The following is a 17,561-nucleotide window of genomic DNA, read 5'->3' on the forward strand; positions in this document are numbered from 1 at the left end:
ACATTTGGCTGGCCTGGCCTTATATTTCCTATATATCTCCACCCAGTGGCGGGGATCTGTATCCAACTTTGGGGGGGACTTTTACATTGAAATTTTGTGGAATATTTTTTGGGGGGGACATCTTCCTACGTGGCTGTATGGTCATTTGAATGCCACTACCCCAATCTAAATATTTTAATGATCTCAAATATTGGGGGTGACATGTCCCCCCTGACCCCCCCACGATCCCCGCCCCTGTCTCCACACATGCCTCAACTCTGACCTGAGGGGGAAAGCCTGCTCAGACCCTACTGTTAGCTGGTGAATACTCCTACAAATGTGACTAGTTCAAACTATCCTCAGAGGCTAGAGTTTCAGTATGTCTTTTGCTGACAGTTGAAAAGCGGAGTCTACCAGCTGCTCAGGCTCAGTCACCGGACACACACAGACGGCCACCAACCTGCCGTCCCCTGTCGCTTTTGACAGAGACCAGCTTGGTGCGTCCGGGATTTTGATCCAGGTTTTTGCATTAGAGAAGGCACTGGTGGTGTTCCTCCTCATAATTCATTTTTTACAGCACCTTGAGGGTCTTTTACTAGTCGCGCGGTAAGTGACACAAACACACACGTGAGTGAGTGGCGACTACACACACAAGCATCAGCGGTCGCCAGTGGAATTTGTTCTCTGCATTTGACACGTCATGTGTGAAGAAGCACTTATTCATTCTGGCGAGCTGCTGGAACGAAGGTTTGTCTTGACACTGCGTGGTGATCATCGCATGATAGCCTACTCATCCGAGACTCATCCTAGGAATATCTCTATCAAACCGAAGGCAGTCTACTTTATTGTAATTAACGAGTTGAACCGCTGGGTGTCGCTAGTTCGCCCTTGGATACTGATAGCGAGGCGGTGCGTGACCCTCTTCTCGACGGAACGCCTCGGCTCCTCGTTCCAGGCGGAGACTCGAGTCGGGCCGACCGTTCAGTCAGTCAGCAGAGCTAGCTAACGGCAGCTAGCCACCCAGACTAGCCACTCGGTACCCGTTGGCTTTATCATACCATCCATTTTTCGTTGAGGCTCCTAATTCCCCATCTTTCCTGGTTGTTTTTTTTTTTAAATATTTTTTTTAAATCAAGTCTGTTTATCCCATCCAGCCATGGCGGCGAGTGCAAAACGAAAGCAGGAGGAGAAACACCTGAAGATGCTGAGAGAAATGACGAGTTTGCCCCCCAACAGAAAGTGCTTCGACTGCGACCAGCGCGGCCCGACCTACGCGAACATGACAGTGGGCTCTTTCGTCTGCACCTCCTGCTCCGGCATCCTGTGAGTTGCGGTGTACACGATTCAGTGACATTTAGCGTTAGCTAGTCCGGCTATCTATGTTATTTCGCCCAGGCCGCGCTAGCAAGCCGTTAGCTAGTCATCACGACGTGCCTGCCCACCTTTCATTCAAGTTGGCGGACACGCTCACGTTAGCTAGCTAGATAACCTTAGTACTAGATAACCTTAGTACTAGCTAACCTTTCGTGCTAGCGCGACATGAGGTATTTTGATTGTCTAGAGTTACTGTTGCTGCACCGGTGGTGGAACATCTGGAACAAGCATACTTGCTACCTATCCTGCTAAATAGCTAGCAAGTCTAGCACCAACTGTCAGATAACGTTAGCGTTAGCACTAACTAGCATTAACGTTAGTAATGAGTAGTGAGCTTGCTGACTGTCTAGCTGGTAACGTTACTGTTTGCTAACGTTAGCATCTATCTGTCTGCCAGTCACACATTTGTACGAATGGTCAGCTAACTAGCTAGGCAGTGCTTACTAGCAAGCCTAACCATGCATGCGCGTGTACTAGGTAATACGTGCCCGTAGTACATCTATCCAACCAGTGTCCACGATAACTAAAATGATCTACACCGTGTCATGTCATATTGAGACCAGTTAGGCTAACGTTACTAACTACTGTTAACAGCACTGCACTCTCTAAAGAACAGATAAGAACTGTTTGGACAATAGAAGAATCCCCTGAAAAAGGACACGTCCACATGGGGGAGCCTGGATTGGGCGACCCGCTTTACCTCCTGAGCCACAGCCGACCTATACAGTGTAGGCTTACTACTGGTCCAGGAGAATGTTGTTGACCTATACAGTGTAGGCTTACTACTGGTCCAGGAGAATGTTGTTGACCTATACAGTGTAGGCTTACTACTGGTCCAGGAGAATGTTGTTGACCTATACAGTGTAGGCTTACTACTGGTCCAGGAGAATGTTGTTGACCTAGACAGTGCAGGCCTACTACTGGTCCAGGAGAATGTTGTTGACCTAGACAGTGTAGGCCTACTACTGGTCCAGGAGAATGTTGTTGACCTAGACAGTGTAGACCTTACTGCTGGTACAGGAGAATGTTGTTGACCTAGACAGTGTAGACCTTACTGCTGGTCCAGGAGAATGTTGTTGACCTAGACAGTGTAGGCCTACTACTGGTCCAGGAGAATGTTGTTGACCTAGACAGTGTAGGCCTACTACTGGTCCAGGAGAATGTTGTTGACCTAGACAGTGTAGACCTTACTGCTGGTACAGGAGAATGTTGTTGACCTAGACAGTGTAGACCTTACTGCTGGTACAGGAGAATGTTCTTGACCTAGACAGTGTAGACCTTACTGCTGGTACAGGAGAATGTTGTTGACCTAGAGAGTGTAGGCCTACTGCTGGTACAGGAGAATGTTATTGACTTAGAGTGTAGGTGAGAATATTGCCGACCTCTCTGGTCCATGCAAATGAAATGCAGGTATATGTTGACCTTCTCATAACTTGTGACTCCAAATGTGTCTTCTAAAAGACTTTTCAGGGCCTCGATAGGTTATTGGCTATTGTATCAACTACCCTGTCTGAAAGAACACAGACTACATTTAGGCTATTACTAGTAGTGACCCTTACCTATGTGTTCCTTGATTTAGTATTTGGGTTTGGACTATATATCTGATATGTTTCCACCTCCATTCACATCCAGCTTGTGCATGATTGTGGGACTCCCAGCCCTTTCTCATTGTACACACATTCCTGTGTACACTAAGATGATCTACTATGCTAAGTTGCAGTGTGCCCTCTCCTAGACTGCCCTCTCCACTCCGCTTCACTTTATTGCTGTAGATCCATCCACAAGAACTGCTCTTCGCTAAATATTAAACTTATGCCGGGTTCACACTACAGGATTTTTGGGCCGATTTATCCCTGATTCACCCCCGACAAAAATCTGGTCTGGAACGTTGGTCGGTACCGATGTTCGGCCCAGATGATCTTGTAATGTGAGGGGTTTACAGATCCAATCTGAAACCTCCTCCTTATTATGTCACTATTTTACAAGAGACGGCAGTGGTTCGATGCTGAGTTGCTCCTCGGGCACTATAAAATCCTACAGTGTGGGATGAGGCGTTATTTTCAAATCTTGTAGTGTGTGCATGTTTGAGATATCAGAGAAGAGCATCTTTTAAGATTCTCCTTATGTGCGTGATGCAACCCGATTGCAAATCGATTAGGATTTTAAATATCCTGTAGTGTGAGCCTGGCATTACTATCACATTAAGCACACATGATTTATTTTCCTTCCTAAGTGCTTATGGAGGGTCAGCCTTCGTTCTTAATTAGTCGATAGCCTGATGGTGAGTCATTGCAGGAAGGTCATGGAACTGAGGAGGCAGTGGAACAGTTGTCCTCTCTGATTTAGGTCATGCTGCCTCCGGTCTTTTGGAGGTGCCCCCAAGTCCCCTCATTCGCTGTTCCCTGTCAGAGTACTTCCATTGCTTTACAGTGCTGCTCCTGCTTGTATGCTGTGCCTTTTAAAATTGTGCATACAGTCGATCTGTTAGGACTTATCATTTTATTTAAGTGGTACTTTTGTTTGTTGGGTATGGAGTAGGCCTATGTGTGTGTTGGCGTGTGTTGAACAGTGCCTCTGTGGAAGAATACTCATGTTGGGAAGACGAGCAGAGATTGGACTGGCCTCCCACTCCCTGCTGTAGGTCAGGTTCTGCTGGGATTCCACTGTGAATTTCCCAGTGGTCCTGTGGTTCTAAACTTTGATGTGAGATAATTGAGTTCTTTTATAAGCTCAGAAACAGGTTCCTTAGACGAGTCTCATTCAGTATCGTGTCTGGTGCAGTAATTCAACAGAGGATAACGTTTCCTCTTGGAGTATTATAACCTATCTTAACATTAGTTGTCTGCGTCGATTGTCATGTTTTGTGGTTGTTTGGTAATAGCCAAGACATTTGGGTCGGGTCGGGTAGCGTAACCATGGCCACGCCGACTGTCCTCGTCTGAACTTGAGTCATCTTTCTTTGTTCCACTGATCAGGACACAACGAATTATGTGGAAATCTTGCGTTGTGGAAGCCTGGCAGAGGGACAAGTAAGTCGCGTTGCTGTGTACCTCACGCAGACAGGAAGCCTGTTGCGATTGTAACGGCAGGAAGCGGCGTGGCCCCACGGCGCTCCACCGGCAGCCGGTCACGTGTGGAACAGGAAGCGGTAGGGCTGAGCTTTGTTCCACCAAGCTAGAGGAGGTGACCGAGAGGCACTGGGTGTGCCATGATCGCGCTTCCCAGTTGCGTGGTCAGAGGAAATGCTTGTCTTGGCTGTGTTGGTGGATGTGTTTTGTGTGTGTCTTTAGAGGGTATTTATTAAGCGATCCTGTAAACATCATTTAGGCCTGCTTGTCTCTGGAGAGCAGGCTGGCGGATGTGAGACTTCCTCCATTCTGTCTCTTGTTAGCCAAATGTTCTGGAGGTAAGAGTGGGGGCAACTGTAGCTTGTGGGCTATAGGCTAATGGCAGGAGTTGGAATCTACTGTGTAAACACATTCTTAGAGGCTTTACCAGGATGCAAAGTTGTTTGATGTAAGCTATAAGAGGAAGTGGCTAGTTAGACTAGTTGTTTGCTGTAGGCTATAGGAGGAAGTGGCTAGTTAGACTAGTTGTTTGCTGTAGGCTATAGGAGGAAGTGGCTAGTTAGACTAGTTGTTTGCTGTAGGCTATAGGAGGAAGTGGCTAGTTAGACTAGTTGTTTGCTGTAGGCTATAGGAGGAAGTGGCTAGTTAGACTAGTTGTTTGCTGTAAGCTATAGGAGGAAGTGGCTAGTTAGACTAGTTAGTGTCCTACTTATTGTCCCCCACCCGGCAACAGCCGAAGGGGGGGCTTGAGGTTGGCCGGTGTCACGTCAGTCAGTCAGTCCCCCCCCTTGTAGTACCAGAATCCACCACAAAAGGGGTGCCTTTCCAATTAATTTTTCAATTGACAAGTGCATTTCGATTTTTACATCAAAAACTATTCTTAGTCTCCGATAAGTTTACTTGGGAAACCATGTACTTTCTACATCCGCAGAGAGTAGAGCTTGAGGTGTTTAGATATATCTGTATTTCAACATTTATTAGGACTTCAGACCAAACAGGTGCATGGACTTGTTTGCCCACTAGATGGAGACATTATTGTACTCTTATTCACTCTACCATGGTTTGTAGAGAGCTTACTTTGGTCAATCATTGATACACATGATGTGACATTAGTAGCACTAGATATTAGGGCTGGGTATCGAGTCGAATTTCAAGAATCGATTCCGATTCACAAGGTTCAGAATCAATTATCACGATTCGATTCAATATCGATTCGGTTAGTGTTACTAAAACCTTTTTTTTTTTTTTTAAGCTGTTACCTTAAAATGACTGCCAAGTTATGCAACACATCAATACTAGGGCTGGGTATCGATACTGATTTCCAAAAATGAATGAATGAATGAATCATTGAATGAATTAATGAACTATTCATTCCTTCATTTATTCATTCATTCATTCATTATATAAAAGATCGATTTTGGGATTCATGATTCGATTCAGAATCATTTGATTCAGAATCGATGAATCGTTTTTTTAAACCCAGCCCTACTAGATATGTCTGTATTTCAACATCCATTATAGGACTTTTGACCGTACAGGTGCATGGACTTGTTGGCTATTAAAACAGCGCTCGTTTGTCATTGCTTTCTACACAAAAATCTGTAAGTGTCTCAGTGTAGGCACAGTCCATTTCAGCGAGGGGCCTTTTTAGCTTGACCAGTGTCATCATTAGGCATGTGCACGATTAACCGAGTACTTGAGTATGCGATCTGCTAGTCAGAAAATAAACACTACTCGGTTAATCTAAAGGCTATACAATATTGCATGTTTGGCCGTGAAAGCACACATTTCTGCCCATTTTCAATTGTTACCAAAGAGGATAGAACGTTGGCGGCTGCCTGGAGAAAAGCGCTGTATACAGCGTCTTTTTTTCGAGCGCTCCGGCTTTTTGAAAACACTGCCATCTCAACTTTCCAGAAAGGCGCTGCCAACGTCACTGTGGCTCTTTCAGGCAACCAATGATCAGATATTAGATGGGGCATGACTCGTCAGCTGTCTGGGGACCCTGGGGGACACCCCTGCCTGGCTATTAAACGGAATATCTGAAAGTGCACCAATCGTAAAAATAATAAATGCAGCCAAGCTGTTAGGGGCAGTGATGACTGATTACTAGTTGACTACTGTCTAGCCAGCTAAATGGTTCCGCTTTAAAAGCTATGTTTATTAACATGGATACAGTGCTTAGGTGCAAAGTTACGTGGTCACGAAAACTAGCAATAATTAGACTTGCTAATGCTAGCTGTCCATGGCTCGGTTTTCCGTACTGTTAAGCATTTTCGGATCAAACTACACCGTGGTTTTGCATAGTGTTAAAGATTTTTTTGGATCGAGCCTCGGACTTTCAAACCTGTTGCAGCGTGCCTATTACATTACATTACAGTCATTTAGCAGACTCTTTTATCCAAAGCGACTAACAATAATTGCATTTAACGTAGGAAAAGCCAATGTACTACTTGTCAGAACTCACAAGTGCATCTTCTTTCTAAAACAAGTGACTAAGAGCATAATCTAGTGCTGAAGGCAAAGAACTTGGGGTGGTTGAACACCAGGCGAGCAGCGGCTTTCTGGACAAGTTCCAGATGTTTAATGGCTGACGCTGGGGCCCCAGCGAGGAGGGAGTTGCAGTAGTCCAGGCGGGAGTTGACCAGGGCCTGGATGAGTACCTGCACCGTTTCATCAGTGAGGAAAGGGCGAATCCTCCTGATGTTGTAGAGCATGAATCTGCAGGAGCGTGTGACGGATGTGACATGTGCGGAAAACGACAGTCGGTCATCCAGGGTCACACCCAGATTCCTCGCAGTCCGAGTCGGGGTCACCACTGTGTCTTCAATGGTGATGGCCAGGTCCCGGTGCGGGCAGCCCTTCCCCGGGAGGAACAGCAGCTCAGTCTTGTCCAGATTGAGCTTGAGGTGATGTGTCGTCATCCACTCCGAGATGTCAGCCAAGCACCCAGCTATGCGTGTCTCCACTTGTGTATCAGAAGGGGGAAATTACAGGACCAGTTGGGTGTCATCGGCATAGCAGAGATAGGAGAAGCCATGCGAGCGAATGACAGAGCCCAGAGATGTAGTGTAGAGGGAAAACAGGAGAGGACCCAGGACAGACCCTTGTGGAACCCCTGTAGCACCCGATAATGTAATAATTAACTGATAATGTAATAATGCCTGATAATGTAATAAAGGTTTGACTTAACTCAATCGAAAATGTAATAAAACCTGATAATGTAATAACTTAACCAATAATGTAATACAATTTCCTGACTGATGATGTAATACAATTTTTCTGATAATGTAATACCTTATTAGGCTACATTATTAGTCAAGTTATTACATTATCAGGTGGGTCTTTTTTTTTCAAAACTGGTAATGTAGCCTTATAATTGACTGATAATGTAATCTAAAAAAGCGAATGAATAATACTGTTAGGGTACCTTGTGGTATACTTTGGCATACTTTGTGGTACTTGTGTATACTTTGGTGTATTATTATACTTTGCAGTATACTTTGGGGTGCTCTGAGGTACTGTGTGGTATACTTTGGGGTACTCTGTGGTGTACTTTGCAGTACTTTGTGGTATACTTTGGGGTACACAGCAATACTTTGCAGTACTCTGCAGTATACTTTGAGGTACTTTGATATTTTGCAATAGTTTGCAGTAAATGTTTGGGTACTTTGTGGTACTTTGTGGAATACTTTGAGGTACTTTGTGGTGTGTTCTGGAGTACTTTGCGGTACTTAGTGGTATACTTTGGGATACTTTGGTACTCTGCAGTACTTTGCAGTATACTTGGGGTACTTTGCTTTATACTTTGGGGTACTTTGTAGTACTTTGTGGTAAACATTGAGGTACTTACCCATACTTTGCAGTAGGGATGTGCACGGTTAACCGATTTCTCGAGTACCCGAGTAGGCAATCTGCTAGTCGGAAAATAAATACTACTCGGTTAATCTAAAGGCTATACAATATGGCATGTTTGGCCGTGAAAGCGCGCATTTCTGAGCGCCTGTGCCCTTCTTCAATTGTTACCAAAGAGGATAGAGCGTTGGCGGCTGCCTGGAGAAAAGCGCTGTACTGTATATGGAGTCTTTTTAAGAGCGCTCCGGCACAGGCCCATGTGCGTATAGCCTACTCGTTTTCCAGCCTATAAAGAAATATTGAATGAATAGGCCTGTTGTTCAATAAATCTATTTAGTTTTGCATGGACATTTCTCTAATGAAGGCTTGACGCCGAAACATCCATTATTGTCCAATAAATTGGAAATAGGCAGTGAGTGCCGCGGTGCTTTTTAGATAACGCTAAAAATTAATTCACTTGTTATCCGGCATCGGCAGTAAAGGCTTGGTTTAATACTTAATTTATATTAGTAAATTAGAGGTCTGGTTGCATATTGTAGGCTTAGAGTTTTCAGAGTAGCCTAACGATAGGCTTAATAGGCTATGAGCTGGGCAGTGCATCCAAATTAAAAGGCTGCGTTTTTCGATTCCGATAGCTTCATGAAAACCTGTGGGTTATTCAATCTGATAAGTAATGCATCCAACCACACATCAGCTTTTAAATATGTTTATTTGCAAGGGCATGGACGAGACATGAAAGCACCGCCACGGTAATAACGGCGGAAAAAAACGTTTTCCCCTCCGAGGGGGCCGGGGTTAAATGCGCTCTGTCTGGACGGTATCTTTTTTTGAGTAATCTTTTTTTTGAGTAATCGGTTACTCGAGTAGGATCAGGTTAGGTTACTCGGTTTTAAAATTAGTCGAAATTCCCATCCCTACTTTGCAGTAATGTGTGGTAATTTTATATATATATATATATATATATATATATATATAATATTTGGTATACTTTGTGCAGTATTTTGTGGTATACTTTGGGGTACACAGCAATACTTTGCAGTACTCTGCAGTATACTTTGGGGTACTTTGATATTTTGCGGGAGTTTGCAGTAAACGTTGTACGGCAAAGTACTCCAAAGCACACCACAAAGTACATCAAAGTATTCCACAAAGTATAATATAATGCAAATTATCCAAAGTATACTGCAAAGTACTGCAGAGTACCACAAAGTATACCACTAAGTACAGTTCATATAACGGTACAGTTTATATGACGGTACAGTTAGTTCATATAACGGTACAGTTAGTTCACGGTACAGTTAGTTCATATGATGGTACAGTTAGTTCAACAGTACAGTTAGTTCATATAACGGTACAGTTAGCTCATATAACATTACAGTTATATGCACTGTTAAGTAGCGATATTCAGACCTGGAGGGCTTTGGAACTCTCTCCCTGTATCTGACCTAGTTTTCCTTCCTCCTCATGGGACTGGGAACTGATCATTCACCTGCCCCAGGCACGGGACATACACACACACACACACACACACAAACCTGCCCCAGGCACTGGACATTCTCTCTCACACACACACACACACACACACACACAAACAAACCTGCCCCAGGCATTGAACATTCACACACAAACACACACACAAATGCACCAGCTGCCTTCCCGGTTGACAATATAGAATAAAGGGAAAGGTTTGGAAATCTTGTCTTAAGTCATGCTGAATTATTACTGAATATATCCCTTAACAATGACATAGGCCAGCCCAGGTCTGACAGCTGCAGCAGGGTTACCAGCGCCAGGCTGCGCTCACTCTCAGTGGAGCAACAGCACATGTAATGGACTTGATTGGGTGTTTGTGTAGATGGAGAGCTGCTGTTGGGTGGGGCGAGGGGAAAGGGAGGAGGGCTAATGGCAAGAGGCGTGAATAATTTAACACCCTCGTCTAGTCTTACACAGCTGATCAGTTTGGCTCTGGTACGGCCATTCTTATGTCACCTAGGAGATTGCGTGCATGCGTTTTTTCGAGGAAACTCATTGGAACGTGTGAAGGCTCAGGTGACCATGCTCAGGTGGCCTCAGTGTCAGGTGTTTTGCGGGGGAGACTATGGGAATAGTAGTAAACCAAAGACAATGACAACCATGATAGTGATATCTAGCCCTTTTCATATGTCAGCTGCATGGCAACAGCTCGGTACCCGGTAGGGTTGGGCGGTTTTCTGTTATTTCGGTGCTATAAAATCTGGACGGTGTGGTCAGCAAAACCGTCTAAAGAATTATGCTGTTAATGAATAAAATGTATATTATTATTATTATTATTATTATTATTATTATTACTACAATAATTTAATCTTGTTAAATTGTATCAGCGGAGGGCTAGATGAGGTGAGGACATCAGCAAAAACGTGAATGCGCTTAATTTTGGCCTTTTTTTTTTCTTTTTTTCTCAGGCCTTGACTACATTTCTAAATTAAGCTGATTATTCTTTAGTATTTATTAGTAACTGATTCGTTATTATGCATAATTATTCTAGATAGTATTTTATTAGGATATAACTTTGTCTTTTTCATGTAGGCCTGAGGTCCCGTCAGGGTTTTTCCTGGCTCAGAATGGGTCTATGGGGGGTGATGCGCACACATTTTTGGGGAGGAAACCTCAGATTTATGCCGAGTAGCCTACCAGCATGTATAGGCCAATATTCTTCGCTGTCGTTGAGTTGACTGAGCTCACTTTTCACAATCGCGGGAAATCTCCCGACATGACAAAATGGATATGAAACGTACTGATAACCTGTCTAGTAATTATTTGATTACTAGGTATAGGTATAGGTACTGCATTTGTAACGCACTCCCCATCCCGGAGCGCCATTCACACACCAATGGCGGCAGCTGCCATGCAAGGCGCTTGCCTGCTCATTGGGAGCAATTTTGGGGTTCAGTGTCTTGCCCAAGGACACTTCGACAGGTAGTCAGGAGAAGCCGGGATTCGAACCACCGACCCTACGACCACTGAACGACCCGCTCTACCTCCTGAGCTATACTGCCGCCCCGGTACTAGTGGTCCAACCCATGGACAATGACAGAAAGAGGGATGAAACAAGCTATCAAACACATTTGGAGAGTTGAATTGCTATTTTTTATTCTCAGTTTTTTAGCATTTTTCCACTGGGGATTTTCCTTTGGCTCCGGCTAAAATCTCTTTGGGGGGCGCCAAAAGATCTCTATGCAGAAAAACCCTCCCAGAAGGCCCAAATCCACCGAACTTGAGTTTGCACCACATTACTCTTACATGATCTCATTCTTTTCATGCCGCCTACATCCATCCAAATCATTTAAATACATTAAATTCCATGGACTGCCATTAGATAATTTAATTAGATCATAATCATCTTTATTGGGTGGCTATAGTACTGTAGGTCTAGGTAATAATCATAAATAAAAACGATATATTAGCCAAACGTGGCGATGGCAAAGAGCTGCACATTCAGTTCTCTCCAAATTGAAAAATGTAGCCTCAGACCTTTAAGGTCTTGATCTTAAATGAACAGCAACAAAAATGACAAGAATTTCCAAAAATGATCATACGATCACACTCAGGGCTGTAAAATGTTTTGTCTAGGTAATTCAAAACGCTCCCGTGTCTAGGTAATTCAAAACGCTCCCGTTTCGCCAGTCTATTTTATTAGTGTTATGTATTTTTGTCTAACAAAGTATAGGCTAAGCTTTGCATTTGCTCGACCAATAGAATCTTGGTCGGATGAGAGCATTTTGAACAAACAATCGACCGTTAAGCAATCAGCCCTAGTGCCCGTGTAATGGACTTGTTGTAAATGAGAACGCTTATCGGGGCTTGCCATATGCCATAACATTAAGCCCCTGACACACCAATGCTGTGTTCGAAACCATTCCCTATTCCCTATATAGTGTCTGCCATTTTTGTTGTAGTGTTAGAATTCTCAACAGTTAATTTAATTAGGTGGGCTAGCTTGCAGAAGCTAGCCCAACTTGTGATATTTCTTTCTTTCTTTCTTTCTTTCTTTCTTTCTTTCTTTCTTTCTTTCTTTCTTTCTTTCTTTCTTTCTTTCTTTCTTTCTTTCTTTCTTTCTTTCTTTCTTTCTTTCTTTCTTTCTTTCTTTGGTGGGCTAGCTTGCTTGAGAAAGAGCTATCTGAATCGGACATGCCTTTCCATTGAAGTGAATGAGAGGATGCTCAGTTGGGATTTGAATTTGGGGACACGTGCAGGCTCTCTGTACAGGCACCCTTTTATGACTATTGTGGTAGCATTCATATTCCTTCCTTCCTTCCTTCCTTCCGTCCTTCCATCTTTCCTTCCTTCCTTCCTTCCTTCCTTCCTTCCTTCCTTCCTTCCTTCCTTCCTTCCTTCCTTCCTTCCTTCCTTCCTTCCTTCCTTCTTTCCTTCCTTCCTTCCTTCCTTCCATCCATCCTTCCTTTCTTCCCTTCCTTCCTTCCTTCCATCCTTCCATCCATCCTTCCTTCTTTCCTTCTTTCCTTCCTTTCTTCCTTTCCTTCCTTCCATCCATCCATCCATCCTACCATCCTTCCTTCCTTCCTTCCTTCCATCCATCTTTCCTTCCTTCCTTCCTTCTTCCTTCCTTCCTTCCTTTCCTTCCTTCCTTCCTTCCTTCCTTCCTTCCTTCCTTCCTTCCTTCCTTCCTTCCATCCATCCATCCATCCATCCTTCCTTCCTTTCCTTTCCTTCCTTCCATCCATCCATCCTTCCATCTTTCCTTCCTTTCTTTCCTTCCTTCCTTCCTTCCTTCCTTCCTTCCTTCCTTCCTTCCTTCCTTCCTTCCTTCCTTCCTTCCTTCCATCCTTCTTTCTTTCTTTCTTTCTTTCTTTCTTTCTTTCTTTCTTTCTTTCTTTCTTTCTTTCTTTCTTTCTTTCTTTCTTTCTTTCTTTCTTTCTTTCTTTCTTTCTTTCTTTCTTTCTTTCATCTTTCTTTCTTTCATCTTTCTTTCTTTCATCTTTCTTTCTTTCTTTCTTCCATCCATCCATCTTTCTTTCTTTCTTTCTTTCTTTCTCTTTCTTCCATCCATCCATCCATCCTTTCTTTCTTTCTTTCTTTCTTTCTTCCATCCTTCCTTCCTTGCATCCTTCTTTCTTTCTTTCTTTCTTTCTTTCTTTCTCTTCGTGGTGGCGTGGTGGTCTCGCCACCACGCCACAGATCCCACAACTCAGCCCCTGATTGAGCTAGAGAGACACAGTCTTCACCAGTGGGTGCAAGGAGACTGCCCGGAGGTCTTCATGGTGGAGTCAGGAAGTTGGCCTGGAGAGGGGTACACTGTCCCCGACTGGCTCTGACCTGAAGGGGTGGAGTCTCATCACCACGCCACTATCCACGCCACGGGCCCCACAACTCAAATCTTGAGTGGGCTAGAGAGACAGTCTTCATTGGTGGATGCATTGAAATTGCCCAGAGGTCACTGTACTGTCCCCGACTAGCTGTGACCCAAGGGGGCGGGGCCTAACCAGCACGCCACTATCCACGCCACGGGCCCCACAACTCAGCCCCTGAGTGGGCTAGAGACACACGGTCTTCACCGGTTGAGTCAGGTAGGTGGCCCGGAGAGGGCTACACTGTCCCTGACTGGCTCTGACCTGAGGGGGCGGAGTCTCACCCCCACGCCACTATCCACGCCACGGCCCCACAATTCAGCCCCTGAGTGGGCTAGAGAAACATGGTCTTCACCGGTGCGGGCGGGTAGGTGGCCCGGAGAGGGGTACACTGTCCTCGACCAGCTCTGACCTGAGGGGGCAGAGTCTCACCACCATGCCACTGTCCACGCAACAGACCCCACAACTCAGCCCCTGAGTGGGCTAGAGACGCACGGTCTTCGCAGGTGGGTGCATGGAGATTGCCTGGTCCATAGTAGTTCTAGCAGTAGCTGTTACATACAGCTGCAGCAGCTAGCCCACCTCACATTTTCTCCAGGAAATGTACTTTCTAGTTATTATTATTCTCCCCGCTTTTTTGAACCTTAACTAGTTCTTCATACTTTGTGCTAGAAACCTCATTCAAACTTTCAAATGTTCATGACGTTCAGCTCTTGAACGGATCCATTCCGATTTTTGATATTTTTGATATTTTTTTTAGAAATGTAACTTTTAAAACTATTTTTTGTCCCATTGAAACTGCTTGAAACTGCTTTTGGAATGTTCAGAAACTTTATGGTTTTAGAGTGGTGGCAGCAGTTGCTTTGAAAATATTCACACATTTTGTAAACTGCTGGCACTCCTACAGTTTTGAAAGCTCACACACATATTACAGCTCACACACATATTATACATCAAAACATTCACACAACTGTGCTGATTCGTACAATGTAAGTATCTAAGCAGTGTGACTTATAGTTTTCGCTGTATGACGATTTGTTCGGCAACTGCGCTCCTCATTGAAACGTATGGCAACGCACTCTAGCTTTTGAGCTGCTAATTTTTTCTTTCTTTCTTTCTTTCTTTCTTTCTTTCTTTCTTTCTTTCTTTCTTTCTTTCTTTCTTTCTTTCTTTCTTTCTTTCTTTCTTTCTCTTCGTGGTGGCGTGGTGGTCTCGCCACCACGCCACAGACCCCACAACTCAGCCCCTGATTGAGCTAGAGACACACAGTCTTCACCAGTGGGTGCAAGGAGACTGCCCGACTCTCCTACCGGGGGAAACGTGGTTCTCTCTCATATCACTAATGCATCCCGAGGCATATTATGAAAGCACACAGACACCTGAATAGTTCTCTTTGCTACTAGTGTCACAGGAGAAGCAAATTTGCCTGAGGCTGAGTGTTGATATTGGCTCCTATTTTGGGTTAAACTGTAGAAAAATAGTACCCTCTTAGTTCCAGTGTTTGAGACTGCGAGTGTCTAAATATTGGCTCATATTGTGGGGTAAACGGTAGTAGAACATCCTCTTAGTTGCCGGGTTCTGCCCTTCCCTGAGTGTCCTGCTAGTCCTTGTCTCGCCGGGCTGCCCTTGTCCCAGATTCACAGTAATCAGCACATAACTCAGCACGTTTCTAATTAGTCCTCTGGTCTCCCCACTGGGGTCTGGATCTTTTCTAATAACATGGTTTTGAATGTGTGATGTTTAAAAAAAAAAAATCATAATTTACCCACCACCCCCCCATCCACAGGCGAGGGCTGAACCCACCCCACAGAGTGAAGTCCATCTCCATGACGACCTTCACTCTACAGGAAATCGAGTTCCTGCAGAAACACAGCAACGAGGTAAGCATGGCGACCCACGAGCCAGCCACATGTCTGAGGCACCTCTGGTCTGTCTGCCGGGGACAAGGCAGTAATGTACCTGTCAGAGTTCAGGAGGGAACCAGGACTGTTCTAGCCTAGATACAGTCCTGGAACCAGGGCTGTTCTACCCGATATGCAGTCCTGGAACTAGGACTGTTCTAACCTATATGCAGTCCTGGAACTAGGACTGTTCTAGCCTATAGACCTGGAACCAGGGCTGTTCTAGCCTATAGACCTGGAACCAGGGCTGTTCTAGCCTATATGCAGTGCTGGAACTAGGACTGTTCTAGCCTATATGCAGTGCTGGAACTAGGACTGTTCTAGCCTATATGCAGTGCTGGAACCAGGACTGTTCTAGCCCATATGCAGTCCTGGAACCAGGGCTGTTCAAAGATAGCTGATATTCAGTCACGGAACCAGAACTCTGTTCTACCCCCCCCCCCCCCCCCCCCCCCCCGGTACGTCATTGGGTCAGTACCGAAATATCAATGAGCTCATGGACAAACGGTGCTGCTATCAGTATTTACCGCGTTCGTTTCATAAATCCATGGAGCTGAGTTTGTTAAATGAATCAGTCGACAAAGTTGGCATCCGTTCCCTTATCATGACCAAGCTGCTGGTGACAGGCGATGACATCACATTGTTATTGTTTGCTTCTCTATAGGAGGCCAGTGTACAGGTAACACTCATTATCGTTATTATAAATAAGTCTGTACAGTTTTCCCTACCATTGCCTTGAAGGGGCGGCCCGCCCTCCCAACGGGACCTCCCACCCTTCCTGAAACCCCCCCAAAAATGAATGGTTTTTAGCATAAGTCAATGGAGTTTAACAAGGCGGAAATTAGAATTACGATTAGCTGACATTTTCTGACTGGGAGTGATCCCGATCAAACCAAATGGGGGCGCTAGAGAGCTCATTTCCTATTTAGGCTTAACCGCCATGCCGTTTTTTCCGAAACTTGGTACATTGATAGAAGGGCATGCCTAATGGTCATTGGATAAATATGAAGCTAGCAAGCTAAAGCAACAAGCTAAAATGACTAAAAGTGGCTAAAAAGCAAACAATTGTTGTAGTGTGCCCTGTGGCCAAATGGGGCTCATATTTCTTGTATGAGTAGGTCACTGAATGCGCTATAACTTAGTAATTGGACACGAAATCATCAGATTCAATTTTGACGTCGATATAGTGTTTTTGTGCAAAGCACAAATGTGGCCATGGCGTGTTTGGCTTGTTGCCTTTGATGCGTTCGCTGCGCTTGGCCCCCGTTGTTGCTGCTTGCAGCTATATTTGGGGGCCAAGCAGCGAAGCTGCGTAGGCACCCTAAGTGATTCTATGTTTTCTTATTATTATTCTTCCGCAATTTGAGTCTATGGCAGCCCCTAGAACCATGTGGTAAAAAGTCAGAAAATTGGCATACTCACTCATCCATGCCACGGGCCCCACAACTCGGCCCCTGAGTGGGCTAGAGACACATGGTCTTCGCTGGTGGGTGCATGGAGATTGGCCGGAGGTCATTGCACTGCCCCCGACCAGCTCTGACCTGAGGGGGCAGAGTCTCGCCACCACGCCACGGACCCCACAATTCAGCCCCTGAGTGGACACACGGTCTTTACCGGTGGGTGCATGGAGATTGCCTGGTCCGTAGTAGTACTAGCAGTTGCTGTTACATACAGCTGCAGCAGCTAGCCCACCTCACATTTTCTCCAGGAAATGTACTTTCTAGTTATTGTTATTCTTCCGCAATGGGAGTTTATGGCAGCCCATGGAACCATATGGTAAAAAGTTGTTAAAATTTGGGGCGCCACCGGTGGCTCACCGGGTTAAGGGGCATACCGCAAAGGCTTGTCCTTACCACAGCGGCTTGGGTTCGAATCCAGCCCGGGCCATGTGCTGCATGTCCCCCCCACCCCCCCTCTCTCCTGCATTTCCTGTCTATAATCTTCACTGTTCTATCTAATAAAGCAGAAATGCCATAAACAAATCTTTACATTTTTTTTAAAAGTTGTGAAAATTGACTCATTCGGGACAGTGCCATGAC

General features: G+C 44.9%; 1 protein-coding gene across 3 annotated transcripts in view; it reads left to right on the forward strand.

The window, feature by feature from the left end:
* Positions 1 to 1,032: 1,032 nt before the first annotated feature.
* The window catches only part of agfg1a (ArfGAP with FG repeats 1a), a 33,182-nt gene continuing 16,653 nt past the window's right edge, over positions 1,033 to 17,561 (forward strand). For all 3 annotated transcript variants that reach the window (XM_084449220.1, XM_084449221.1, XM_084449222.1), the window contains exons 1-2: positions 1,033 to 1,302; positions 15,408 to 15,501. In XM_084449220.1, the coding sequence (XP_084305346.1) occupies positions 1,136 to 1,302; positions 15,408 to 15,501 (261 nt within the window). In that variant the 5' untranslated portion in view covers positions 1,033 to 1,135. The remainder of the gene's footprint in view (positions 1,303 to 15,407; positions 15,502 to 17,561) is intronic.

The sequence above is a fragment of the Borostomias antarcticus genome (genome assembly GCF_949987555.1).
Source record: "Borostomias antarcticus genome assembly, chromosome: 1".
Lineage (NCBI taxonomy): Eukaryota > Metazoa > Chordata > Actinopteri > Stomiiformes > Stomiidae > Borostomias > Borostomias antarcticus.